This window comes from Pundamilia nyererei, unplaced genomic scaffold, assembly GCF_000239375.1.
Source record: "Pundamilia nyererei isolate P.nyererei 1_Seehausen unplaced genomic scaffold, PunNye1.0 scaffold00071, whole genome shotgun sequence".
NCBI lineage: Eukaryota > Metazoa > Chordata > Actinopteri > Cichliformes > Cichlidae > Pundamilia > Pundamilia nyererei.
In genome coordinates, this window is record NW_005187472.1 from 216275 (window position 1) to 240014 (window position 23740).

General features: G+C 42.2%; 1 protein-coding gene across 4 annotated transcripts in view; it reads left to right on the top strand.

The window, feature by feature from the left end:
• The window catches only part of hecw2a (HECT, C2 and WW domain containing E3 ubiquitin protein ligase 2a), a 45167-nt gene that overhangs the window by 17654 nt on the left and 3773 nt on the right, over positions 1–23740 (top strand). For 2 of the 4 annotated variants that reach the window (XM_005736798.2, XM_005736799.1), the window contains exons 7-29: positions 132–271; positions 418–518; positions 607–1460; positions 2975–3263; positions 3392–3484; positions 3801–3951; positions 4750–4856; positions 5187–5311; positions 6142–6327; positions 6414–6548; positions 8377–8497; positions 8585–8681; positions 8827–8910; positions 9308–9390; positions 11114–11234; positions 12854–12967; positions 13554–13706; positions 16168–16266; positions 16839–16968; positions 17052–17198; positions 20434–20548; positions 22150–22235; positions 22680–22792. In XM_005736798.2, the coding sequence (XP_005736855.1) occupies positions 132–271; positions 418–518; positions 607–1460; positions 2975–3263; positions 3392–3484; positions 3801–3951; positions 4750–4856; positions 5187–5311; positions 6142–6327; positions 6414–6548; positions 8377–8497; positions 8585–8681; positions 8827–8910; positions 9308–9390; positions 11114–11234; positions 12854–12967; positions 13554–13706; positions 16168–16266; positions 16839–16968; positions 17052–17198; positions 20434–20548; positions 22150–22235; positions 22680–22792 (3644 nt within the window). The remainder of the gene's footprint in view (positions 1–131; positions 272–417; positions 519–606; positions 1461–2974; positions 3264–3391; positions 3485–3800; positions 3952–4749; positions 4857–5186; positions 5312–6141; positions 6328–6413; positions 6549–8376; positions 8498–8584; positions 8682–8826; positions 8911–9307; positions 9391–11113; positions 11235–12853; positions 12968–13553; positions 13707–16167; positions 16267–16838; positions 16969–17051; positions 17199–20433; positions 20549–22149; positions 22236–22679; positions 22793–23740) is intronic. The other 2 variants (XM_005736800.2, XM_005736801.2) reach the window with 2 other exon arrangements.

Consider the following 23740-nt stretch of genomic DNA (forward strand, 5'->3'; position numbering starts at 1 on the left):
GTGCCTTGAGTTTTCTGCTTGCACCCCATAATCTCCAGTAAGACTGTCTTTTTGAAATACTTCTAGCATCAAACTCATGATGTGTTTCCCTCTTTCTTTTTTTGCACATCGATGCTTTTGCCTCTCTGCAGAAATACACATTCGTGGCCCTGATGACGGACATCCTCTACATTGAAGTGAAGGACAAGTTTGCCAAGAGCCGGCCGATCATCAAGCGCTTCCTTGGCCAGCTTACGATCCCTGTGCAGCGGCTCATTGAAAAAATACCTGGGTAGGTGGAAAATGTGCAGACACAGGCGAGTAGGAGCTCACTCATAGAGTCACGCACACAAAAACAGACCTTCATGTGTACTTTATCTGTGTGTGCAGTGTAAAAGACACACAGGTCTCTCTTTTTTTGCTTCTTTAACTGTGCAGAGTCCAGCCGGTCAGTTTCTCTCTGTGTCGACGCTTGCCCACTGAGCACGTTAGTGGACAGCTGCAGTTCAAAGTTGAGCTCACCTCGACAGGACCGGATGGTAAGTTTGCCTCTCAGCTGTGGTTAAATATTCATGACTTCACATTTTCTTGGAATTTGTTTTCACTAACATGTTCTCCCGGCTGTAGGTGCCTCTCCTGACTCCATCATCGGTGTTTCATCCTTGAATGGAGCTCCAGGGACTCCTTCTGATGATGAAGACCTGCCTCATCACCTTCCAGGCTTGGTCTCAGCAGGCCCCTCTCCTACGGGCTCCCAGGGCTCCCAGGGCACGGTGGAAGGCGCTACCGCAGCCTGTCTAGAAAAGGAGCTGCCTTTCATCGGAGCAGAGGGCAGATTTGGGGATACTGAAAGCATTGCAGGTCATGAAATGCTCCAAGGGTCATTCAGTGAGAGTCTGGATGCTATTGAGGCCCCTAAAGGACCTGGTGAACGACCTCTGGGTGCCGCCTCACCTAAACTGCGCTCTAGTTTCCCGACACACACAAGGCTGAGCGCCATGCTGCATATCGATTCAGACGAGGATGAAGAAAGATCCGGAGCCAATGACATCACTCCGGTACCCCTGTCGCCGCTGCTAATGAACGGAGAGCCTCCTGATGCCCGTGGTACTGATGAAGACGACACTGAGGGGCAGCAGGAGCCTGAGCGACCGGTGGGGTCTGTGTTGGAGGCGGGGCCAGTGGGTGGAGGTGCTAAGGCAGAAGACACGGCCCCCGAGGCCCAGGCTGCCGCAGAGGCCGTTGCTGGCACGGACTTAGAGGATGTTTTGGAGCAGGATGTTTTCCTTGAAGTGGAAGAGGTTCCATTCACAGAGGCTGCGTCCCATGATGCTTTGCCAGAAGGTGGAGACGCTCCTGAGCAAGGAAGGATGGCTGGCGAGGAGCCCTTATCAGAGATCGATAGCTGCTCAATGGCAACAGCCCCCCAGACGGTCTTCTCATCTTCAGACAGCTGTCCAGTCACACTGACCACCGCTGTGGTGCGTTCACAGGAGCAAAATTTACTGCTTTGTTTGAACCATTCCTGCAAAAACATTAAAACACAAAAAGTTATTCATTCCAAACACCAGAAGTATTTGTTGAATTTAGATGCACTTCACACACAAACACAGTGTCACTGCCTAAATCTGCCATCAGGGAGCAAAAGAAGTTAACTTGCTAGCTAAAAGTATATGAGAAACTTACTCAGCTTTTCACACTGCTGATGACTTTATGATCTCAATTGCAATTGGAAGTGTAGACTTTTTTGCCACGTCCTGTTATAATTTGTGGTCATTGCCAAGTTTTTAGCAGCCAGGAGTGTCCATATCCAGATGAAACCCCAGTAAGCTTGGTTTGCGTCCTGCGTCCAAATACTGGATGGATATGGCACACTGATGGACATATCTGCTAGTGCATCTAAGAAAACTAAAAGCACAGTCCTCTTGTAATTAAACTCTAAATTTAGATTCTAGTTAAATGTGTTTATTTCTGTTGTAAAAACTGACATTTTAACACAGCAGTCTATAAGGACTGAGTCACATTTGGAGCCAGCCTCCAGTGGCCATTCAAGGAACTGCAGTTTTTAACACTCCCACACTTTTAGAGTGGACAGCTGGTAAGTGTGGAAAGTCTGCTGTACATTTAATTAATTACTAAGTAAAGTTCACTGAGTGTCTGAAAAATTAAGCAAGGAAGTGCCTTTGTCCCCCAGCAGGGGGCGACACCTCTTCTTTTAAAAAGAAGCGTATGGGAAGATGATCCTTTGGCTGGCTTGCACTATAACCACAGCAAACACTTTCTTAAAGAGTTCACGGTCCCAGTTATTTTGTAAATTCAGTCTCACTCAGAATAAAAAAAACGAAGATAAGCAGCATGTGCTGGCCCCATCTCTGACGTGCAGTGTTCTTGGCTTCTCGTCAGAGCCACACCTCGATCATTGAGGCTTAGCCAAAGCACATCAGAATATGAACATATATGTCAGATATGACAATATGCCACTGTGGTTAAATCCTCTGAAGAAGAGTTTCTCCATTTGTTTCATTTTTAATGTGCAGCCCAAGTGCCGTTAGTTTTCCCGCAGTGCTCAAACAGAACAGCAGGATCTTGTGGTTCTGGTTCTTTTATTAAAGGACACAGAGATCTAATGCACCACTGCCACCCTGCTTTCACTGTCGTGTGGTGGGCTAATGCTGTACACAGGCTCATGGAGGTCTTTTGTCTGTCTTGTTTTGTCCCTATAGAGATGTTCTGGGAACAGACTGTGAGTGGGAACCAGTGATCTGTTTCCATTTTCCACTGAATTTTTATCACAAATCTTCCATGATTGTTTCTTTTTGAGATGCGACGCCTACGCACTGACACATATTTGCATGGAGTCAAACTTTTGTTGCCCTGGTTACGGAGCCAGCTCTGCCTCATGCCGTGAGCTATGGACTCCTTTCATGTCTGTATATATGTGACTGAATGATTTTGTGATTATTTTGCCATCTCTTTAAACGCTTATATTTTCTAGGAAGCAGAGGAGGGAGCAGAGACCGCCATAGATCCAGGGGGAGACATAGACTCTGCCGCACCGCCGACCAATCAGGCTGTAGATGGTGATGGGCAAGGTGCCGCTGCTGAAGCACCGCCGCCACCACCAACTAGCGAGCAACAGGAGGTGGAGGAGATCAGCGTGAGGAGGCTGAGTCTGCAGGCTGCAGGGGGCGTGGCTGAACAACAGGAAGGCGAGGCAAAGCCATCTGAGGAGGCGGGGTCTGCAGATTCAGAACAAGTTACCACAGAAACAGAAGGAGAGGAAGGTAGTACCGTTTACACAAATCTCCAAAAGTCGGTCACCACAGTTTTTGTTGGACATTACAACCCATGACATTTTCATCCCGAGTTAAAACAAAGTTCCCTCTGTGTGCTGTGTGTTTCCTGTGCTCAGGTGCTCACGTTAATGGACATCCTGTGCGTTCACTTCCTTCTGTGCGTCACGACATCCACCGATACCAACGTGTGGACGAGCCTCTGCCTCCCAGTGAGTGTGTGTGTGTGTCTGCATGCCCTGTACTGTTCAGTGTGCGGCAGTGTGTGTTTCTATTCACGCGACCGTCCCGCGTCCACATCTGTTGTTCACATGCGTCGCACTGAGTCAGCCTGACAAACACTTTGAAACCCCAAATCAGCCACAGAATGACATCATGGATGCAGTGATTCCCGACATAAACACACATTTATCCATTTTCCTCATTTCAGATTAAAAATTAAATTCCTGAAGTGTGTTACTTTCAACAGTTACATTCAGTTCAAGCCATTAAACACCTGCTTTATCTCCATTTTTAACTGCCTCTCAGACTGGGAGGCCCGGATCGACAGCCATGGGAGGATTTTCTTTGTGGACCACGTCAACAGGACCACCACGTGGCAGCGGCCCACCGGACCTCCTGCCCCACAGGGCCTGACCCGCTCCAACTCCATTCAGCAGATGGAGCAGCTGAACCGCAGGTGGGCTTTGAGGGGAGAAATCATGAACTTTCTCCGAGGACCGGGATCTAGATAACGTTAAAGAAATCAGTTTACCCCCCAAGTAACTGTAGTTTAACTCAAGAAATTAACGTCTAATGCAGATAACACAAAAAGTCAATGGCATACAGATGCAAAAGTGGGCGGGTCCTGAGTTAACCTCTTCTTAAATTGCGGTGAGCGATAGAAGTAATTATCAGTAAGAGTACAGGATGCCACTGATTGACATGTGACACTGTTAACTACTGAACCAAGGCCTGAAAGCTCCTTGAACACCTTTGTAGATGTTTAATGGGTGACCAAGCCTCAGATTTCTGTCTCTAGAAACTCCCACAGACGTTTTTAATCACTTGTTGTTGATCTAAAGTAAAAGAGATCCAGATGTTTTCAGAAACATATTTTCCTAATGGAAGAAATATTTTCCAGACGGTCCACTGTTTTGGTCTTTTTAGCTTTGAGGTAACAGATAACAGGTAACCTGAAGCATCTGGAAATGTCCAGTGGTGTGAAGTGGTGCAAATCCTTGATTAAGCCAAGGGTTCCTATCTTTAAATAGAAAGTGGGTTCTAAATAAAACAGTGAGACCGATCTGTGTATGTTGGTGAGACCTGCAGATATCTCTTTGTTTTTGTTTTTTATAATCTGCCTGTTTTTAAGCTAATGTACCTGTGAATAAACAGAAGTTCTCACACTTTCAGAAGAAGAAAGCTTATGCATGCTTCATTGTCTTTGCTTCCTTTGGGGAGCAACTGAAAAGCTAAAGTCACTGTTTGATGACAGATATCAGAGCATCAGGAGGACCATCACCAACAGCGATCGGTCAGAGGAAAGCTCCGTCGACCTGGTTCCTGAACCTGAAAGCGAACTGATGCCACACTCCATTTCTGGTTAGTTCATCTCACAGACAAATGCAGTAATTAAAGGTTTCATTGACGAGAGATTTTACGAGGAGACATTTGTGCAATTAAATGAGTCACCTCTGGAAGATGATTCATCCTCAGAACTGCTACTGGTAGCCATGATACTGTTATTTGTTATGAAGAGCTGTGAGAAGAGCAGCTTTCTTTGTCATATCACTCATGCAGAGTTGTAGACGTGTGATTACTAACTGTCTTTAAACTCAGCACGTGCTGTTAGAGCGTGTTTTCCTGACATAAGCTGCTGTGGTCGGTTTGGTTGGTGTCTCAGGCTTTGACTGGATGTCGTTTCTGTTTCAGAATACAGACGAGAAAGCGGCGTCGCGCACTCCAGCGGCCGCTCGCGTCTCTCCCTGCTGCTCCAGTCGCCCAGCGCCAAGTTCCTGTGCAGCCCCGACTTCTTCACCGTGCTGCATTCAAACCCTGTCAGTCCAACACACCTGTAGAGCAGATCTAACATACGCAAGGTCACCAAAAACCATTTAGGCTCATGTTTCTGCTTAGCTATCCTAGTTTCAGAAACTAGTAGTTGACAGATTACATCGTCACCTGTTATTTGTTACAGATCGTTTTCTTTTCTTCTGTATATGTATGCCAGCATCAGTGACAAGTGATCAACAACACGTTACAATGAGGTCATCAGAGTCAGGCTGTTTTTCATCTTTTCTTTCTTCCATGCTTCAAACTAAATCTGAGCAAACATCTGGAGTGGAGATGTTGGGAATTACGCACACTCTGTTCTCATTCAGCTAGTCATACTTCCCTGCACAACATCACAATAAAGTGATTAGAAAGAAGAAAATATAAGTGTAGTATTTTAAGAAATGGGCCAGGATCTATAAAGAACTCCAAATATCACATCAGCACATTGACATATTTGGCTGGGGTCATAAGGGACCTCTGTCAGGGTAGTCACTAATATTAGGGATATTGAGACTCTTATAGTCTGCCCCCTTTAGCTCCATGTGATGTGTTGACGTTAGTTTAATCTGTTTCTTCTTCCTCTTATACAACATAAAGATCTTTATAACTTCTGCTTTTTAACTGCTTGAGCTGTTAGAAAACTCCACATTCAACTCCATGTACACTGTTATTTTCAAACCTGATGTACTGATACTGCACTAATCATGTAGGAAAAACCCTGAATAACAGTATGTCTCAGATAAAAAAGGAAAATAGCATCATACCACTGAAATAACCCCACTGTTGTTTCTCTCATTGGTTCCCCTGTCGCTTCCTGATGACCTCCCCTCAGAGTGCCTATCGCATGTTTACGAGCAACACCTGCCTGAAGCACATGATCAGCAAGGTGCGTCGAGACACTCACTTCTTCGAGCGCTACCAGCACAACCGCGACCTCGTCACCTTCCTCAACATGTTCTCCAATAAGCAGCTGGAGCTTCCCCGGGGCTGGGAGATGAAGCACGACCACACTGGGAAGGTATGCCACGCGATGACGCCCGTTTTCACCTTCACTGCGCTGCGTGTGACATTTTCTCATTAGTTTATGTGCGCCTCAACCCTCAGCCTTTCTTCGTGGATCATAACTGTCGCTCCACGACCTTCATCGACCCGCGGCTGCCCCTCCAGAGTTCTCGCTCCACCGGGCTGCTGGCCCACCGCCAGCATCTGAGCCGCCAGCGCAGCCACAGTGCCGGGGAGGTGAGAGACTCGCCATTGCTGCAGAGCACTCATTGCCTGGAGCACGCTTAGGGTTTGCATGTTTAGAGAGGCCAGTTTGAACTCTGAATGTTGGCGTCACCTGTGTTGGTGCCATCAAGGATGCGTCACAGCAGCTTTAATATAGAGTAAAAAGTGCCACAGAAGCTCACTTCTAGTTTATATAACAGCATCTTGTAACAAGAGATGTCAAGGTATTATCAAGGTAGTAATGCTCACTATTAGAGGGAGAATCTCAGATGTGTCCAGCTGTGTGAGATTCTGCAGCTGCGGTGTCAAACATAAGGCTCCGAGGTCTCAAATTGGACCCATCTGATGGTTTCTAAGGTGTAAATAGTGCAAAAGAAGAAAGATGGTTCAATTTTTGGACTTTTGTCTTTATTCTGAACCAGCAAGAACGGTGTAGAGAGCCAGAGGTCAATTTGAGAGCTGTCTTAGTGGCAAAGATGTTACCTGTTGCTTGGAGTAATAATAATAATACTTTTTATTTTTGGTGCCTTTTAAAGTACTCAAGGGCCCTGTGCAACACAAAATTAAAAAGAAGACCAATATTAAAACACATTTCAAATCATAATGTATAGGAGGTGTTGAGGAATCGGGATCCAGTGAAGCTGATGAGAGTAGCTGTAATGTGGTCAGCAAACTGGGTGCAGGCGATGACTCTTGCTGCAGTTCTGTCCCATTTGGAGACAATTGCAGGGTTTTCTGTTTTGGTGGTCCAAAGAAAATTACAATAATTACAATAATTCAAACGAGAGGTGACGGGGGCATGAGCCAGGACTGTGTGACAGTAATATATCAAGGTAAGGTAGTTAAACAAAGGAGAGCCTGCTCGTGACTTTCCTTGTAATGACAGTAGACTAATTGAACTGAAGAAAATATTAAAGAGAAATGAGATGACTTCCTGGGTTAGACTTTGTTTAAAATAAAAAGTGGATATGATAAATTAGTGCTACCTGTGGGGAGAAATCTGAAATGGAAGCATCTGGAATTCAACATGTAAAGGATGCTGAGGATCTAAAATGATGCTCTGTGACACGTGTAGCCATAACGTTTGGCTGCTTTTATGGGGTGAACTCACAGTTTATATCTGCAGTATTAAGACGCTCCAAACTCTCCAGCATCATTGCACCAGGTCTAGACTATTTTGCGTACATCTGTTTGCTTCTGACACATGCACATGAAAATGTGTGCGTCTAATGTGATATCGGCCGGGCTGTAACAGCTTCAACTCTTCAGGGAAGGCTTATGGGAATTTTTGGACATTCTCCCAGAGGCACATTTGTGAGGTCACACACTGATGTTGGATGAGAAGGCCTGGCTCACAGTCCCCACACCATATTCCCCCCCCCCTCTACTAAACTTTACACTTGACACAATGCAGTCAGACAAGTACCGTCTCCTGGCAACCACCAAACCAAGACTCATCCATCAGACTGCCAGACAGAGAAGCGTTCATCACTACAGAGAACGTGTCTCCAATGCTTTAGAGTCCAGTGGTACCGTGCTTTACAGCATTGCATCTGACACTTGTGTTTGGTAATGTAAGGCTTGGCTGCAGCTCCTTAGCCATGAAAACCTTTTCCATGAAGCCCTCTATGCACATGTCAAGGCAGACGAGCTAATCTGAAGGCCATATGAAGCTTGGAGGTCTGTAGCGTTTGACTTGGCGGAAAGTTGGTAACCTCAGTGCTTTATGCCCCTCAGCAACCGCTGTGTGGGTTTATGTGGTCTACCCCTTTGTGGCTGAGTTGCTGTTGTTCCCAACTGGTGGGTCGGTCCCAGAACTAGGATGCGAGCTGAACTGTAGTGTTTACTGTTGTCACAGGTGGTGGATGACTCTCGCCAAACCAACCCGCCCGTCCTGCCCCGCCCCTCCAGCACCTTCAGCGGCTCCAGTCGGAGTCAGTACCACGACGTGGTGCCTGTGGGTGAGTCGGACAGACTTAAACTTCCACGTGTGGATGCAAGAATAAAGTGAAATCACACATGCTGATTCTCTCCTCTTTTTCTTCCAGCCTACAATGACAAGATAGTGGCGTTTCTACGGCAACCCAATATATTTGAGATCCTGCAGGAAAGGCAGCCTGAGCTCGCCAGGAACCACTCGCTCAAGTATGCCTCTCTCTCAGTCTCCATCTCTGTCTCAGTCTGGCCTCCCGCGCCTCCATTATCGCCATCAGTCAAACTGAACACGTTTAACCTTTAATCTTGATGGACTGCATCTGGTTAGCCCCCTAAAGTGTGTGTGTGTTTGCAGGGAGAAAGTGCAGTTTATTCGCAGCGAGGGAGTCAACGGCTTGGCTCGCCTCTCCAGTGATGCTGACCTCGTCATGCTGCTGAGGTGAGTCCTGCAGGTGTGTCTGTGTGGGGACAGAGCCTGCTGGTCAAAATGATCACCACTTATGAAATGTCATAAATTGGTACCTTATGTCATCTTTTTGCTGCTGAAGTAAAATATTTGTGGACATCACACATGATTATTTGACCTACAAGTAGTATTTACAGTCATAATTACTTGCTGACTCATGTGAAGTGGCTGGCTTTGCAGCCTGCCTGATTTTATATATAAGCAACCCGCAATATTGCATTCCTGCTACCCTGTGTGTGTGTGTGTGTGTTTGTGAGGACTAACGCTGCCTGAAGGCGTATCGTTTCCTTTGTGCTGTCTGACAGTGTTCTCTGTGTGTGTGTGTGTGTCTCTTTCTCTCTCTCTCTCTCTCTCTCTCGCTCATCTTCAGCTTATTTGAGGAGGAGGTGATGTCATATGTACCGCCATTACTCCACCCAGGTTACTGCCTCTCCTCTCCACAGAGCTCCCCCGGTGAGTCTCTGTCTCACTCCTTGCCTGCATCAGCCCAGCATTTATTAAATTCTCACTTTTATATAATAAAAACTGTAAAATGAAAATGTTCGTGTATATGCTGTCTTACATAATAAACTTTATTAACAGTTTATAATCAATATACCTAAATTATATGAGTAATGATGAGTAACTACAGCATATTTATGGTGTATTTACTGTGTCATCACAAGTGTAACTTTGACATGTTATGGTGTAGCTCCTGTGCAGTTGTAGTCATTGCAGTAAAATTATGTTGTATCTATGGTGTAATTACCCGCAGCTATGGTGTATCTGCATTGTAACTGTTCTGTAACTTCTGTCTTGTTACATTGTAACAGCGCAGTAACAATGATGTAACTGTGACGTTGCTAAAGTGTAACAACTCCGGGAGATTTTAGTCTCATGTCTTCTTTCACCATTACCTAGAAAACCTGCTGATCTTGTGATCCCATAATATTTGTAAAGAATGCCTCGGATTTTTGGGAAGGCTGTAAACATGTTTATTTGTGCTTTAAACTTGACTTTTTTTAAATGGGAGTCTGTGGACTGACTCACCTTTAGAGTCAGCCTCAAATGGCCACGAGAGGAACTGCACTTTTGAGACTTCTGGATTGGCTTTATTTGCCTCTGAGGTTCTTGCTTATTCAATTAAAAGAGACAGAGAAAGAAAGCGAGAGATGATTTCAAGACAAATCTGTGTTAAGAGCTGCAGATGCTGAACACAGAGCTCATTCTCCTGCCTGGACACTGCGTGTTGATGATTTGGGATTAAAGTAGCATCCTTTAAGATTAATCCCATCACACAAAGTCAGCTGTCCAACCTCAATATTAAGATGAGAATGAGTCTTCATCCTGGTTTCAATCTGGAAACTGTGTCTGTAGTTTTGGTTTTCTTGGCCTTGACTTCCAGTTTCGATCCACGTTCGGATATAAAAGCACCAAGGTACTTTCAGGCTTTAGTTTTTATGTGTGGTTTTATCTGCGCTGACCCACCTTCCATATTTGGAATATATTTTATCCCAAAGCTCCACCAGGCTGTTCATCTCTTTTTCTTCTCCTGCCAGCCCACCGGTGTTGCTAAAACATCCTCCCCCTATGCTGTCGATGCTGAGAGTTTCAGACTTATGCTCCAGCATTTTGTCATAATTCTCTGCAGGATGACACTGAAAGGAGACAGGAACAGATAAAGGGAGCCACACACCCTGATAGAAAACACAAAAAGCTGCAAAGCACTTACCACCTCTCGAAACAATGTACTTTATTTAAGAGAAATGTTTCGATAAAAATCCAGCACACTTTATTCAAAGAAGCTTTTTGGAATGCGTCCTTGTCAGACTTGGTTCAAAACAAACATTTTCTTTGCAGCGCTGTTATTAGTCTTTTTCTTTTCACCTCTTTATGCTGAGCTGAGCTCTGATCACTGAGATGTGTATTTGCTCTAAAATTAATAAAAGCTTTAACAGTCTGATACAAAAAAAATCCCCCCAAAACAATCCAGGATTAACCTGCATGCGCTATTTCTGATTGTCTACACAATCACTCAAGCTTTACTCAATTTCTGCTCGGGAACATTCACATTTAATTTTATTTCTGTCTCCCTGTATCCATTTATCTGTCTTTACTTGTCTGTGCTCCTCTTTTTGTTCTTGCTCTGTCTCTTGCTTTGCATTCATTGTGCTTTTTACTGTCATTTACATCTCAGGTACCCAGAGAGCTAATGCCCGCGCCCCGGCTCCCTATAAACGAGATTTTGAGGCCAAACTGAGGAACTTCTATCGAAAGCTGGAGACAAAGGGTTATGGACAGGGACCGGGGAAAGTCAAGTAGGTCTAAAAGCTCCAAAAAGATGAATTAATGAATGCTGATTTCTAAATTAAAATAAAAAATGTTATTTATGAATAAAAACTGCATGTTCTGTTCAAAATCATAAACCGGTAGAAGGGCGAATTAAATTTCAGGAGGCACACCATCACGGGTTTAGCGTTAGGTATAACCCTAAATTTAGGCTTTACATATACACTGCTCAAAACAAATTAAAGGAACAGTATGAACATACCTCAGACCTCAATAGGAAAAAAATCATGCTGGATATCAATAATGATATGGACTGGGTAATACGTGAATATCACATCGTTTGATGGAAATTAAAATGATTGACTTATAGAGGGCTGAATATAAAGAAACCCCAAAAATCTAAGTGAAAAAGTGATACTATTCCATTCTGATGAAATTGAATTGCACCAACTAAAAATAGTACTTCGTAGTTTCTAATGCCCCCATAATCCTAATGAGAGGACGGCTGGTGTCCTGGGGGATCTCCTAACAGATCTGGACATCACTGACCACCTGGTCAGTCTGAGGCAAAGCCTCATGGCATTGGATGGACTCACACAAAATGCTCAAGAGGAGTTCCTGCAAGATGAAGAACAATTCCTTCATCTCGCAGGAACTGCCTGCATACTCTTGCAGTCAGGGCATTTGTCATGCACCAGGAAGAACCCAGGACACAGTGCGTCTAGCATGTGTCTGGCAGTGCTCGTCCTGTTCCTTCCTGCACAAAGGAGCAAATACTGGTCCTGCTGATGTGTTGAGCCTCCTACGGGCCTGTCCAGCTCTCCAAGAGTACCTGCCCATCTCCCGGGATCTCCTCCTGCTCTTGAGCCTGTAATGACGTATTGATCATCACTTTATTTCTAAAGCACTTAAAAAACAACATAACAGCTGACAGAAGTGCTGTACAAGAAATGAGAGAACAAGAATAAAGCAATTAATCAGCTATAAGTTAATTCATAGAACCTAGGGAACATTTGAAATAGTACAGGCACATACGAAGGGTAAGAGTTTAAGACAGATAACAACACTGGATTAAAAGCCAAAGAGAAAATGTCTCTTTTTAAACGAGTTTTAAAGTCAGCAACAAATGAAGACTGCCTGACTCGTTCCACATTTCAGGAGGCAAAACTCCGAAGTCTCTGTCGCCTCTGGATTTATAAAATATCTCTAAAATATTGATGTGCCATCCTGGAGGAGCTGGACTACCTGTGCAACTAGGGTCCAGGTATCACCTCACACTACCCGTAGTGACATTGAACCTAGCCAAATGCAAAACTAGAGGAAAAACAATCAAAAAGAATGAGGAAGGAAAAAATGTCAGTGGCCCCCACCTGTAAAACCGTTTGTGTTGTGGGGGTTGTGTCACTGATGCTCCTCTAGTTCACCTGTTGTTAATTTCATTAACACCCCCTCTGACCATATCAGTATCCCAGAAGTTTAGCTGACTTGATGCTATACTCTGATTAAAAGGTGTTCCTTTAATATTTTATATTTGTATTTCAGTGCGGACTATTTTAATCAAAAGATGATTGTATGTTTTCATCGGTAGTGGTTTATAGTTGGCGCTCTGTTTCTATAACCGTGCGTGTGTGTGTGTGTGCACCCCCAGGCTCATCATACGCAGAGATCACCTTCTGGAGGACGCCTTTAACCAGATCATGTGCTACTCCCGTAAAGACCTGCAGAGGAGCAAGCTTTACGTCAGCTTTGTAGGCGAGGACGGGTCAGAGAAACACATTTACCTCCATTTCATTGGCGTTACTGTTCTTAATAACACGAGATGTTTGCTCACCTCATGCAGGGTAGAGTTTTCTGTTCTCATCTCAAGTTTCAAAGCATAATGTTTAACGCACATCGCCACAGTGCAGGAATGATTGTTTATAACATCAGCATACAGGATTGCAAAAATGAACTGAACAGGCCCTTCATCGTACCAGCCAAAAACCGAAAATCAACCTCATGTTTCAGTTATTGTTTCACCTGCGCTGACTGTGTTCATGAGAGAGAGAATCTAGGACTGGAAGAATAACTTAATAAAGCTTTTATAGTCAGTTTAAATAAAACAAAACAAAGGAGACATTGTGTCCCTTTAAAAAAAGGTCAATAGCAGGAAATTAAATGTCACCAAATTTAACAACAAATCGTTTTATACGCCTGTACCCGTCTCTTGTTTCCAGTGCAGAAGTATCGTGATTGTGAGGCTGCAAAATCCCATAAACACTAAATGCGTTCCTCCTCTGATCCAATCATCAGCCAAAGTCATCAAGGTTCATATGCATGTGTACTCTCATTTTGTGTGTGTGTTGCAGGCTGGACTACAGCGGACCCTCCAGAGAGTTTTTCTTCTTGGTCTCTAGAGAGCTGTTCAACCCATACTATGGGCTGTTTGAATATTCAGCTAATGACACGTACACCGTCCAGATCAGCCCCATGTCTGCCTTCGTGGACAACCACCATGAATGGTGAGGTTTCTGTCAGCCTGTGATCTCTGCCTGCCTGTTTGTTTGTTTGTTGCTGTGTGTGCTCCTGTGCTAAATGTAAGGTGTTAATTTTATCTGTCCTGAATGCTGATCCCAAAATGGAAGCAATTTGTGGAGAGCTGTGTGGAAATTTGGATCAGCAATCTGTCACAAGTCAGTTTTTTTGCTCAGTGGCTGTGGATGGATGGAGGTCTGAGTAACATGAACCACAGACTATAGTATTCCTTGCTACATTGCAGATTTATCTGTAAATTTATATTGCCAGAATTTCATTATATCACAGGTTTCTGTTTCTTATAGGTATTTTTTTTTTAATTATTTTAGATTTTAAGTGGTTATAATAGGTTTTATAATAATAATGTATTGCATTTATATAGCACTTTTCAAGGCACCCAAAGCGCTTTACAATTCCACTATTCATTCACTCACTGATAGAGGCAGGCTACAGTTGTAGCCACAGCTGCCCTGGGGCAGACTGACAGAAGCAAGGCTGCCATATCGCGCCATCGGCCCCTCTGGCCATCACCAGTAGGTGAAGTGTCTTGCCCAAGGACACAACGACCGAGAACCGGCAATCTTCCGGTTACAAGACAAACTGCCAACTCTTGAGCCACGATCGCCCCATGAGGTATAAGAGTGTAGGGAGGGTTTATGTGGCTTAAATATATATATAAAGGTATACTGTTTATGTGAAAGCTGGATGCAGCCACCATGATATCGCTCACCGGTTTCAACAACAGTGTGCTGGCTGCTGCCGTGTTACTTTTTTTGAAGCCAGAAGTGACCATATTTAGTATCAGGTAATGTTCACTAGCTTTTTTAGCAAGCTGCCTCTGTAATCTTTTTCAGTGTATCAGACACAGATACTTGGTAGTTAGTGCTAAGAAACAGAAGAATAAAACACTGGTCCATTACATAAAAGTTCCCACATATGAACTGCACCTACCAGTGCTGCCGGTACTTCCTCTGTGTCAGAGATATTATATTGTGTATTTCTAAATACACAATATTTGTGTATTTCAAAATGAGTACCTTCACTAGAATCAGATCTATCTATCTGATTCATCGCGTGGCATACCTTCCCTTCTGTACTCATTTTGAACACTGCTATGCAGAACGTGAGCAGAGAGAAAGCGAGAGAATTTGATCTATTTGCTGTCACATACGTTGTAGAATGTGGCTCTGCCTCAATACCTAAACAGGAAAATGAGCACAGTTAGGGGTTGAAGAGGGATATGGCAGGTGGGGGTACCCTAAGATCATTTGTAGTGCTGTGACCACCAATCCAGATCATTCTGGCCCACTTTAACCCCAGAGTATAGCACCATGAATGGTGGACAAGTTATGTGGTTTTTGCTCTTTCATCTCTTTGTAACCGATAAGCACAGATACACCGATAGGATTCTCTTTTATGTGTCATTGTTTCCTCCATTTAGCTTCAAATGTGTTTGATGTTTGAAGGCGTGCAGGGCTGGGAGATAAATACTTCCCTCAAATGTATTAAACCTAAGACAGTAGATACTATAGATATGTATGTAAAGATATGGGGAGTAAAATAAATACTCTAGTAAAGTACAGATACACGGAAATTCTATTTAAGTACACCTGGTGGTCAGGTAGGATGGACTCACTGAGTTTCTTGTTTTTTTTTCTTTTTTTGAAGAAGGATCTTTACTAGAATTTCACTCACCGAACCTTCTTGAATTGCCATGTTATTGACACCATATTTAAAGCAGTTACATCCCTAGATTTAAGCTTTACTAGTATCCAGATAGTGAGTTAGGAGGAAAAATCAACTCTCATGCAGCTGTGATGAAGTTGGGGATTGGTTATAGAGAACAAAACTGTTTTTGTATCAGGCTGTAAACATGTTTATTTTTGCTGTAAAGTTGGACATTTTAACATGGGAGTCTATGGGGACTGACTCACTGCTGGAGCCAGGCTCAAGTGGCCGTTAAAGGAACTGCAGTTTTTGTTCTTTGGGGAAAGTTGTTTGTTATATCGTACATGATTAGAGGCAATTATCAAGCTAAACCTATGTTTGAAAGAACAAAGACAATTTTCTGATGTTATAGAAGTTTCACAACCAGATAGAATCGAGAAGCATCTTTAAAATATGATGCAGATACCAAATTGTTTGTTATCTTCCCTCGTGGTTGGGATTTGTTCTGCCAACTTCAATCTTGTTCTCACAGACCATCTTTAAGATTCTTATTTGTTGTCTCTATTTGTTGGGTCCTCAATCAAGAGAGTTTTAGATATCATAACATGAACGTAATGTGTGGAAGCTGCAGCAGACTATGGCACAATGTTTTTGCATCCGCAGGAAAAGATGTAGAATCTGGTTCCTGTGTTGTTTAGACAGTGTGAAAGAAAGCGAGATCACTGCGGTCCTGATGTTGCTGCTGTCTGTATTCACACATATTTTCCATGTTTTATGCAGGTTTCGCTTCAGCGGGCGCATCCTGGGGCTGGCCCTTGTTCATCAGTACCTGCTGGATGCCTTTTTTACCCGTCCTTTCTATAAGGGGCTTCTTCGCATGTAAGTGCCTCAGCCTGCTTCCATTCATTGCAAGTCAGCATTCAGGGTAGCAGCACTTCCTCCCTGACCAAATAAGACCTTGAATGTTTCAGTCAGTCAGCAGCTGTCTGCTTCTCCTGTCAGTAGGAGCAGCACCCTTATTAAGCTTTGTCCAAACAACCTGAAACGCTGCCAAATGTCTGCAATGAGGACAGATGCTGTATTAAATGTGTTCTTAACCTCTCGGGCAGCAGCGATCTGTTCTTGGCTTTATCACCATTAGTGCAGAGATAAGCATTTATCAAATAAAATGTCATATGTTCAGTCCAATATAGTGCTGAATGATCTTAGTATAATCAACAAAGCAAGTGAACGTGCATATTTTCCTGACAGTAATAACACGTGGAATGACCAAGGAATGAAAATTATGCAAAAGCATTCAAAAGATCAGCAAAAGATTTGACACATACCTATGCTTCATCTTCATACTTTGTATAATTAACCTTCAGCCTCACTTGTTAAAATCAGCTGACGATGATTAACAAGCAGGTCATCCCCACCTGTTGACCCCGCTGTGACCCTTATTCATGCAGCCCGTGTGACCTGAGTGATCTGGAGTTCCTGGATGAGGAGTTCCATCAGAGTCTGCAGTGGATGAAGGACAATGACATCGAAGACATGCTGGACCTCACCTTCACTGTGAACGAGGAGGTCTTTGGACAGGTGCGTCTTCAGTCTGTGGTGGCACCCTGGAACAAGAAAAGCAGACCGCAAATTTTATGTGTTATTCCTCTGTAATTCTGCAGATCACAGAGCGAGAGCTTAAGCCGGGTGGGGCTGGCATCCCTGTGTCAGAAAAGAACAAGAAGGAGTATATTGAGCGAATGGTCAAATGGCGCATCGAGAGAGGCGTGGCCCAGCAGACAGAGAGCCTGGTCCGAGGCTTCTACGAGGTACAGTGCCGGTGTTACAAATGTTAGAGGTGTCAAAAAGACAAGATAAACAATACTAAAATCCTCAAAGGGGTTTTAGGGGCATCCCCAAAATCCAACTAAAGGCCTCAAATAAATGCACTAACTAAATAAACAAATACAACTTTATTTGTGTGGCATCTTTCACAACAAAAGTACAGAGAATTCCTCATGTGGGAGGACAAATTTCCAAGGGTATAGGCCTGAAAATTTCTGGATCAGATTTAAAGATTCGTCAGCTGCTTAACAGTTGAAATTAAAATTATATTTATGGATTATCTGAGTGGAAGCATACAGATAAAGAACAAAAATGGGACCCAGGATTGAGCCCTGGGGGATGCCAGAGAGTCTGAGGATGTAGGGGGAGGACAAAGCAAGTCTTGCATCCCTAGTACCAAAACACCATTCAAGGTAGCTTATTAGTTTATGATGGTCAGCCATATCTATATCTGTATTTGATTAGAGAAACTAATTATTAATTTATCTACAGCTTTTTTGGCCATTTTCTGTATAGATATTGTTGTTTTTAGTCTACAATTGTGTGATTAAAAGGGGATCTCTCATGCTTAGTTCCATCTTTGCTTGGTCAATCAGTTCATCTTCTGGCTAAAAGAAGCAGTTTTAGCTCTTCCCCATTCTTCTGATTGGCTGCTCCTCGCATGCAGAATGTTTGAATTAGCTGGGAGGAGCTTTTGCACTCTAAACTACCCATATAAGGATATCCCCTTTTTGTGACACCATAGAGATCCAAAAAATAATAAAAAAGAGTGTTTAGTTCTGTTTTAACTTTCAGCTTCTGGTTCATAGGGATTAAGAACATGTATATGTATGTATATGAATAACATAAGGGAAAGCATAAAAGGTCCATTTTAAATGTGAAATGGCTTCTTTTTATCTTAAAGTGCTCACGACCGAGACTTTAGATGGCCCGTATGAGCAAGGGGACTGATTTAATGTTTTTATTGGTACCTGAACATAATTTTAAGTACTGACTTGAAAAATGCTTGTGCTTTATTGATGCCATGAGCCCCAGTTAAAATAACAATAAGTACAATTTTCTCCTTTATAGCACATAATAGGTATTATCAACCCCATCGATCAATACCGGTGACGCAGTATGGCTGCGTCATTGCAGTAGCTGGCTGAAAATCCTCTTTCTTTTTGAACCAGTGCTAACCCAAATGGACATCTGGCATTTGCAGCAGTGCACGATGATGCAGCTTCAAGTTGAAGGGCTAGATATGCTCACGATAATGCCAAAGGAGCAAATGACAAGTTAGCATTTAAGCGATCTACACTGTGATGTGCTAACTCTTTATTACATGTCTGTGATGTTAGCTCTCTTGTCATTATGGGCATTAAAGTAATTCAATGAAAAAGATTACCTGGAGGTACCTGTTGTGGTGCAGTAATGGCAGCTAAACCTGTACTCAAAATCTTTTGAAATATTGACAAAGCCGAGAATGCTTTCTAGTTAAAGGGCTGGTGTGTTAAGGTTTTAGTTATCCATCACGCCTGTTTTATCTAGAGGGGTTGTCAGAGTGTTGTTAATCTTATTATTATATGAGAGCATGGATAGCAGCAGTGGTGTAATGTAACTTACATATTTTTCTCACAAGTATTTCTATACTCTGCTACTTTCTACTTCTACTCAACTATATATTGGATGCAGTATTTGTACTTTTTACTCCAGACCAAGTATTTTTAAGGCTCCACTGCTTCTTATTTTGTAGATTTTTAATATAAGCCTACTCATATATAACTCATATATAATTCTGCATTGGTTATGCCCCAGTAATATGATTCTGCACAATGAGTACTTAGATTATGTTAGATCACATTAGGCACTTTATGTAAACACTCACTGGCCGCTTCAATAAATATTAAGTCTCTTTCCAGAAATCATCAGCTGTACATTTACTTTAGAAAATCCACCCATAACAAGTGGATGCGCTACTTGGGTAACAGCAAACTTAATGTGGGACAAACAGTAAGTGTACTGATCCTGAGAGGCATTCAGCATATGAAGGGCATGTCTTCTGAATGTGTGAAAAGGTGCTGAAATTTAGTCTATGTTTGTATTCTCCTTTATGCCTCAAATACCTTTAAAACTGTTGTTTCAGCTGCTTTTTTGCCTAGAGTTGTTTGGGTTTCAGTGAGGATCCATCAGCTCCATGCTTCTGGAGATAAAAATAAGAAAAGGGTCTATGTTATGACCACTTTTCCTTTTATTTGTGATCATTTTCTACAAAAATCTGCATAGCTTTGTGTCTTTGTGATCACTGATCACTAGTGACAGAAGGCGATTTGTTAACCTGCGGAGATCAAACGTGACAGCCTTTCATTAAAAGCTTTTAATGAATGAGACTTTAAGAAGAGGGTCAGAACCAGAGCCAATCAAAATGTGGGACAGGGAGACGAGAGATAAAAATGCTGCCCACCTGGTCACCCCGTGTGACTACTGACAACGTGACAGAGCATGAAACATTAATGGAGTTGCTCCTCGGCTGAGCTGTATTATCAGATAGCTGCACTCTTCTTTTGCTTGGCGGATGTAGACAGAAGAAAGAAAATAGTTCCTGCACAAAGCTGCTCTCAACAGTTTGTAGACTTTTATTTATTTATTTTTGAGTAACCAGGTCATTATTTCTGGACAGAAACATAGCTGCTGAGTTATTAAAATGGATTTTTTTGGTACCATAATGTAACTTCTACCATTTATTACATTCAAGAGAAGGCAGATGTCTCCAAAACTTGGCAGTCAACGGCAGAACAATTTAGATGGATAAACAGCGCTGCAGGCCAAAGGAAGAATATGTAGCTGTCCCTTTAACACTCCAGGAAAATAGATCTGATAGCCTGCTGTCATACAAAGAGAAGACAGAGTGATGAGGAGTGGGTTGTAATGTCTTTTTATGTCAGTTTTTTTCCCCCTTTTTTAAATAAACAGTATAAGCACAAACCCGCTGCTTTAATCCCTCCCCTGGCAAGTCGACAGACATCCAGGCCTTTGTGCGCCCTGCTTTTCTAAATCCAGAATTTACTGTAAACAAACTGATGGAAACTTTTCCCACAGTGATGTGTCACTGCACAAAAAGGATCTTCCGCCAGCAGTCTGATGTAGGTGGGAGGACTGTGATAAATAAATTGTGATAGATAAATAAATAGGCTGTACCGTGTTTTCACCAATGTTTGTGTGTGTGGTTTGGTTTGTTAGGTGGTGGATGTACGGCTGGTGTCGGTGTTTGATGCCAGGGAACTGGAGCTGGTTATTGCAGGCACCGCAGAGATCGACCTGGCAGACTGGAGGAACAACACAGAGTACAGAGGAGGTATGGAAAGGGGGGGGTGGAGGTTGGGTACAAGGAGGTGGAGGAACGTACTGACAGCTTAGCCTAATGCATGCCCCGCCTCCGGTCCTGCAACATGTTCATTCACAAGTGTGCCACAGCCACTAAACCTCTGCTCTGAGAAGTATTTCCTCATTCATTCATCTCAACTGGTCCAGCGATTTTAACACTCGGGGAGATGCAAGGAAATAAGACTACACACTACTAATAAAAACCATAAAAAAAATCCATCTTCATCCCGAAGAAAGTTCAAATAGGTGCATCTGTTTAAATGTCTCTAGCCCCTAAAATGAAGGTGGTTGTAATTCAGTTTTTCTTTCTACTGTTTGAGGGACACAAGCAGTCCTACCTATTTTGTTTCTGATACTGACACCTTGGCTTTGGGTGTCTACGGATATCAAATACTGATCCAAGACTAGCTGTATTCATGAGAATTATTCTTGTACGTGTATGTAAGCATCCGTGTCGGCTTAAAAACTGAAAAACATATATAAACATTTGCAAATGCATAGAAATTATATTTGTTAGTGAAATTATGCTTGAAAATGGAATAAAATGAGTTAAGTGGCGCAGACACATGACAGACCTTTATGTTATAGTGAGTGTACTGAAAAACTTTTGCAAACACATAAAGAAAAGCTGGTGATCAACAAGTTTATAATATCTCCAAACTGTTCATGCTTTGTTGCTAATTTAGCTCCGCTGTGAGCAACCAGTACACTGCTGCTCTCTTGTCGCCTTACAGATACAAGACAGCCACCTTAAAAGGGTTTTATGTTGAAAGGTAACAACCCTACAATATTAGAAAATATTAGAGAAAACCCGAACGATCAGACCCCAGTGACAGTAGGAAGGAAAAACTCAATTTTAATAGGAAGAAACCTCCAAAGAACCAGGCTCAGGGAGGGGTCGATAGCTGAAGCCTCTGACTGGCCTCAGCGTCAACTGACTTTGAAGAGGAAGAAGTTTGTTTTGGTCTTTATATGACTGCACCAGTGCCCAACTTAAGATAAGGAAGGATTAATTTGAACAGAAAACCATACAAAGCTACCCTAGAATAAAATTTTGAAGTTTGAAATGAACTGAACAAAGCCCCTTTAATTAATCTGAAAAGACTGAAGCCTTACCTGAAATTAATTAAGTTGTTTTTCACAATATATAATAATTGTCCTGTAAACAAGTGATTAAATTTGCAGGGTAACAGCTGTACTGGACTTCACTTAATGTTACTCTGCAATAAGCTTCAAACCTTTGGAGTTATTACAGCGTATGCGGTGTACAGTCAGGCTGCAGGTGCCGGTGTCCAAAGCCATCACATTTAAAGGCTCTTTAGGGTTCTGGCCAGCAAAGTTGAAAAGGCGCCAGCAGCTGAGAGACAGAACAAAACTCGAGCTGACAATCGGCCATGACTCAGTGTCAGGGCGCTTTTAATGGACGAATCGACTGAGACGCACCAAACCGCTGTGTCCATCAAACATTAAGCAGCAGAGCCAGCTCACAAACCTCAGGAACAGGGGGACGGACGCCCTTATTATTTGTTATTCGTCTGACTCATGCACCATCGCTGTCTTATCTCCCCACAGGTTACCATGACAACCACATAGTGATTCGCTGGTTCTGGGCGGCTGTGGAAAGATTCAACAACGAGCAGAGGCTGAGGCTGCTGCAGGTATATATATTGTACATATATTTATTAGTTTCAGATGTAGCCATTCTTGTATTTTGCTTGTTTACATTATTGTATTTTGCACAACTCTGTTGCTTGTGAAGCTCGCACACAAGAATTTCACTCACATGTGCTGTACCAATGTACCTGCACATGTGATGTGACAATAAAAGTGATTTGATTTGATTTTGATTTGATTTGAGGTAGGGCACGAGGGGGAGCGCATGCACACAGGATGCCCCCGTGTGGACACCGCCTGCAATTACATTTTTTAATATGTTTCTAATTCTGCAGGAATGTCCCATTTATTTAAACAAGGTGTATTCAGTTTTCTGATTTATTTAACACTGAAACAAAGAACCTGAGAGTAAGTGAAATAACCCAAACTTTTTATGGCCTAAACACTGACTACATTTCATCCTTTTCTTGACTCTCTTCTCTCCTCAGTTTGTGACGGGCACCTCCAGCATTCCCTATGAGGGCTTTGCCTCACTACGAGGAAGTAACGGACCTCGCCGATTCTGCGTGGAGAAGTGGGGGAAAATCACCTCCTTACCCAGGTAACCTCACCTTTTAGGGACTATACAAAAATGAATAATAGCAGAGACATTGTAGAGTGAATCTTTTCAAAATAAAATGTCCATAAATATGAACGCTGATCAAACAGGTATGAATAAGGGCTTTAACGGGCTGTTTAGGTTGTTAAGGCTTCATATACGTCACCTCTGTTACTTTTTTTGTAAAATATGATGGGAGAGATACGACACAATTTTAGGGCATAAACACACTTAAGAATTTTAGTGGATTTATTTATGTGTTTCTCTATGGGGGACCAAAACCGACAATTTCAAACAAATATCTAGTAAACAAATAACTCAAAAGAAAACTTAATTTAAACTTAACTTAAAAGAAAATTTAACTGCCATTAAATCACTGAAAATACATAAAATAATGACATAAAATTTAAGACAAATTTATATTTCTGTATTCATTCGCTTCTTTTCTTAATTTGATGTAATAGGATATCAAATTAATTATCATACAAATTTGATATAATACGTATGACATTTATCTACCTTTTTAATGCCTTTTTATTTATTTTATTTAATTTTTATCATATTAATTAATTAATTTTTATTTGTTTTTTTCTATTATTTTCCCCTGGCTTTTGCATACATACTGACATCATTAGACTAAAAAAATGGAAAATGTAACAAAAAATAAATGTTTAGGGGCTCATTACAAATGTTAAAAAACATAGATGCAAACATAAAAAAACAGAACCATCAATTTATGTCACATTTTATATAATAACAATTTACATACATTTTTTTGGGTTTGTTTCTAAGACAAATAAAATATTAATATTGTTAAAAAAATATTTTTTTAAGTGAAGTTTAAAAAAAAAAAAAAAGCAATACTGTTTCTGATCAAAGATCATATTCTGATTTTGACGTTCATTCACAGCGTTTTAATTCATTATTTAAATGTTGGTTTTTTTGTATGTT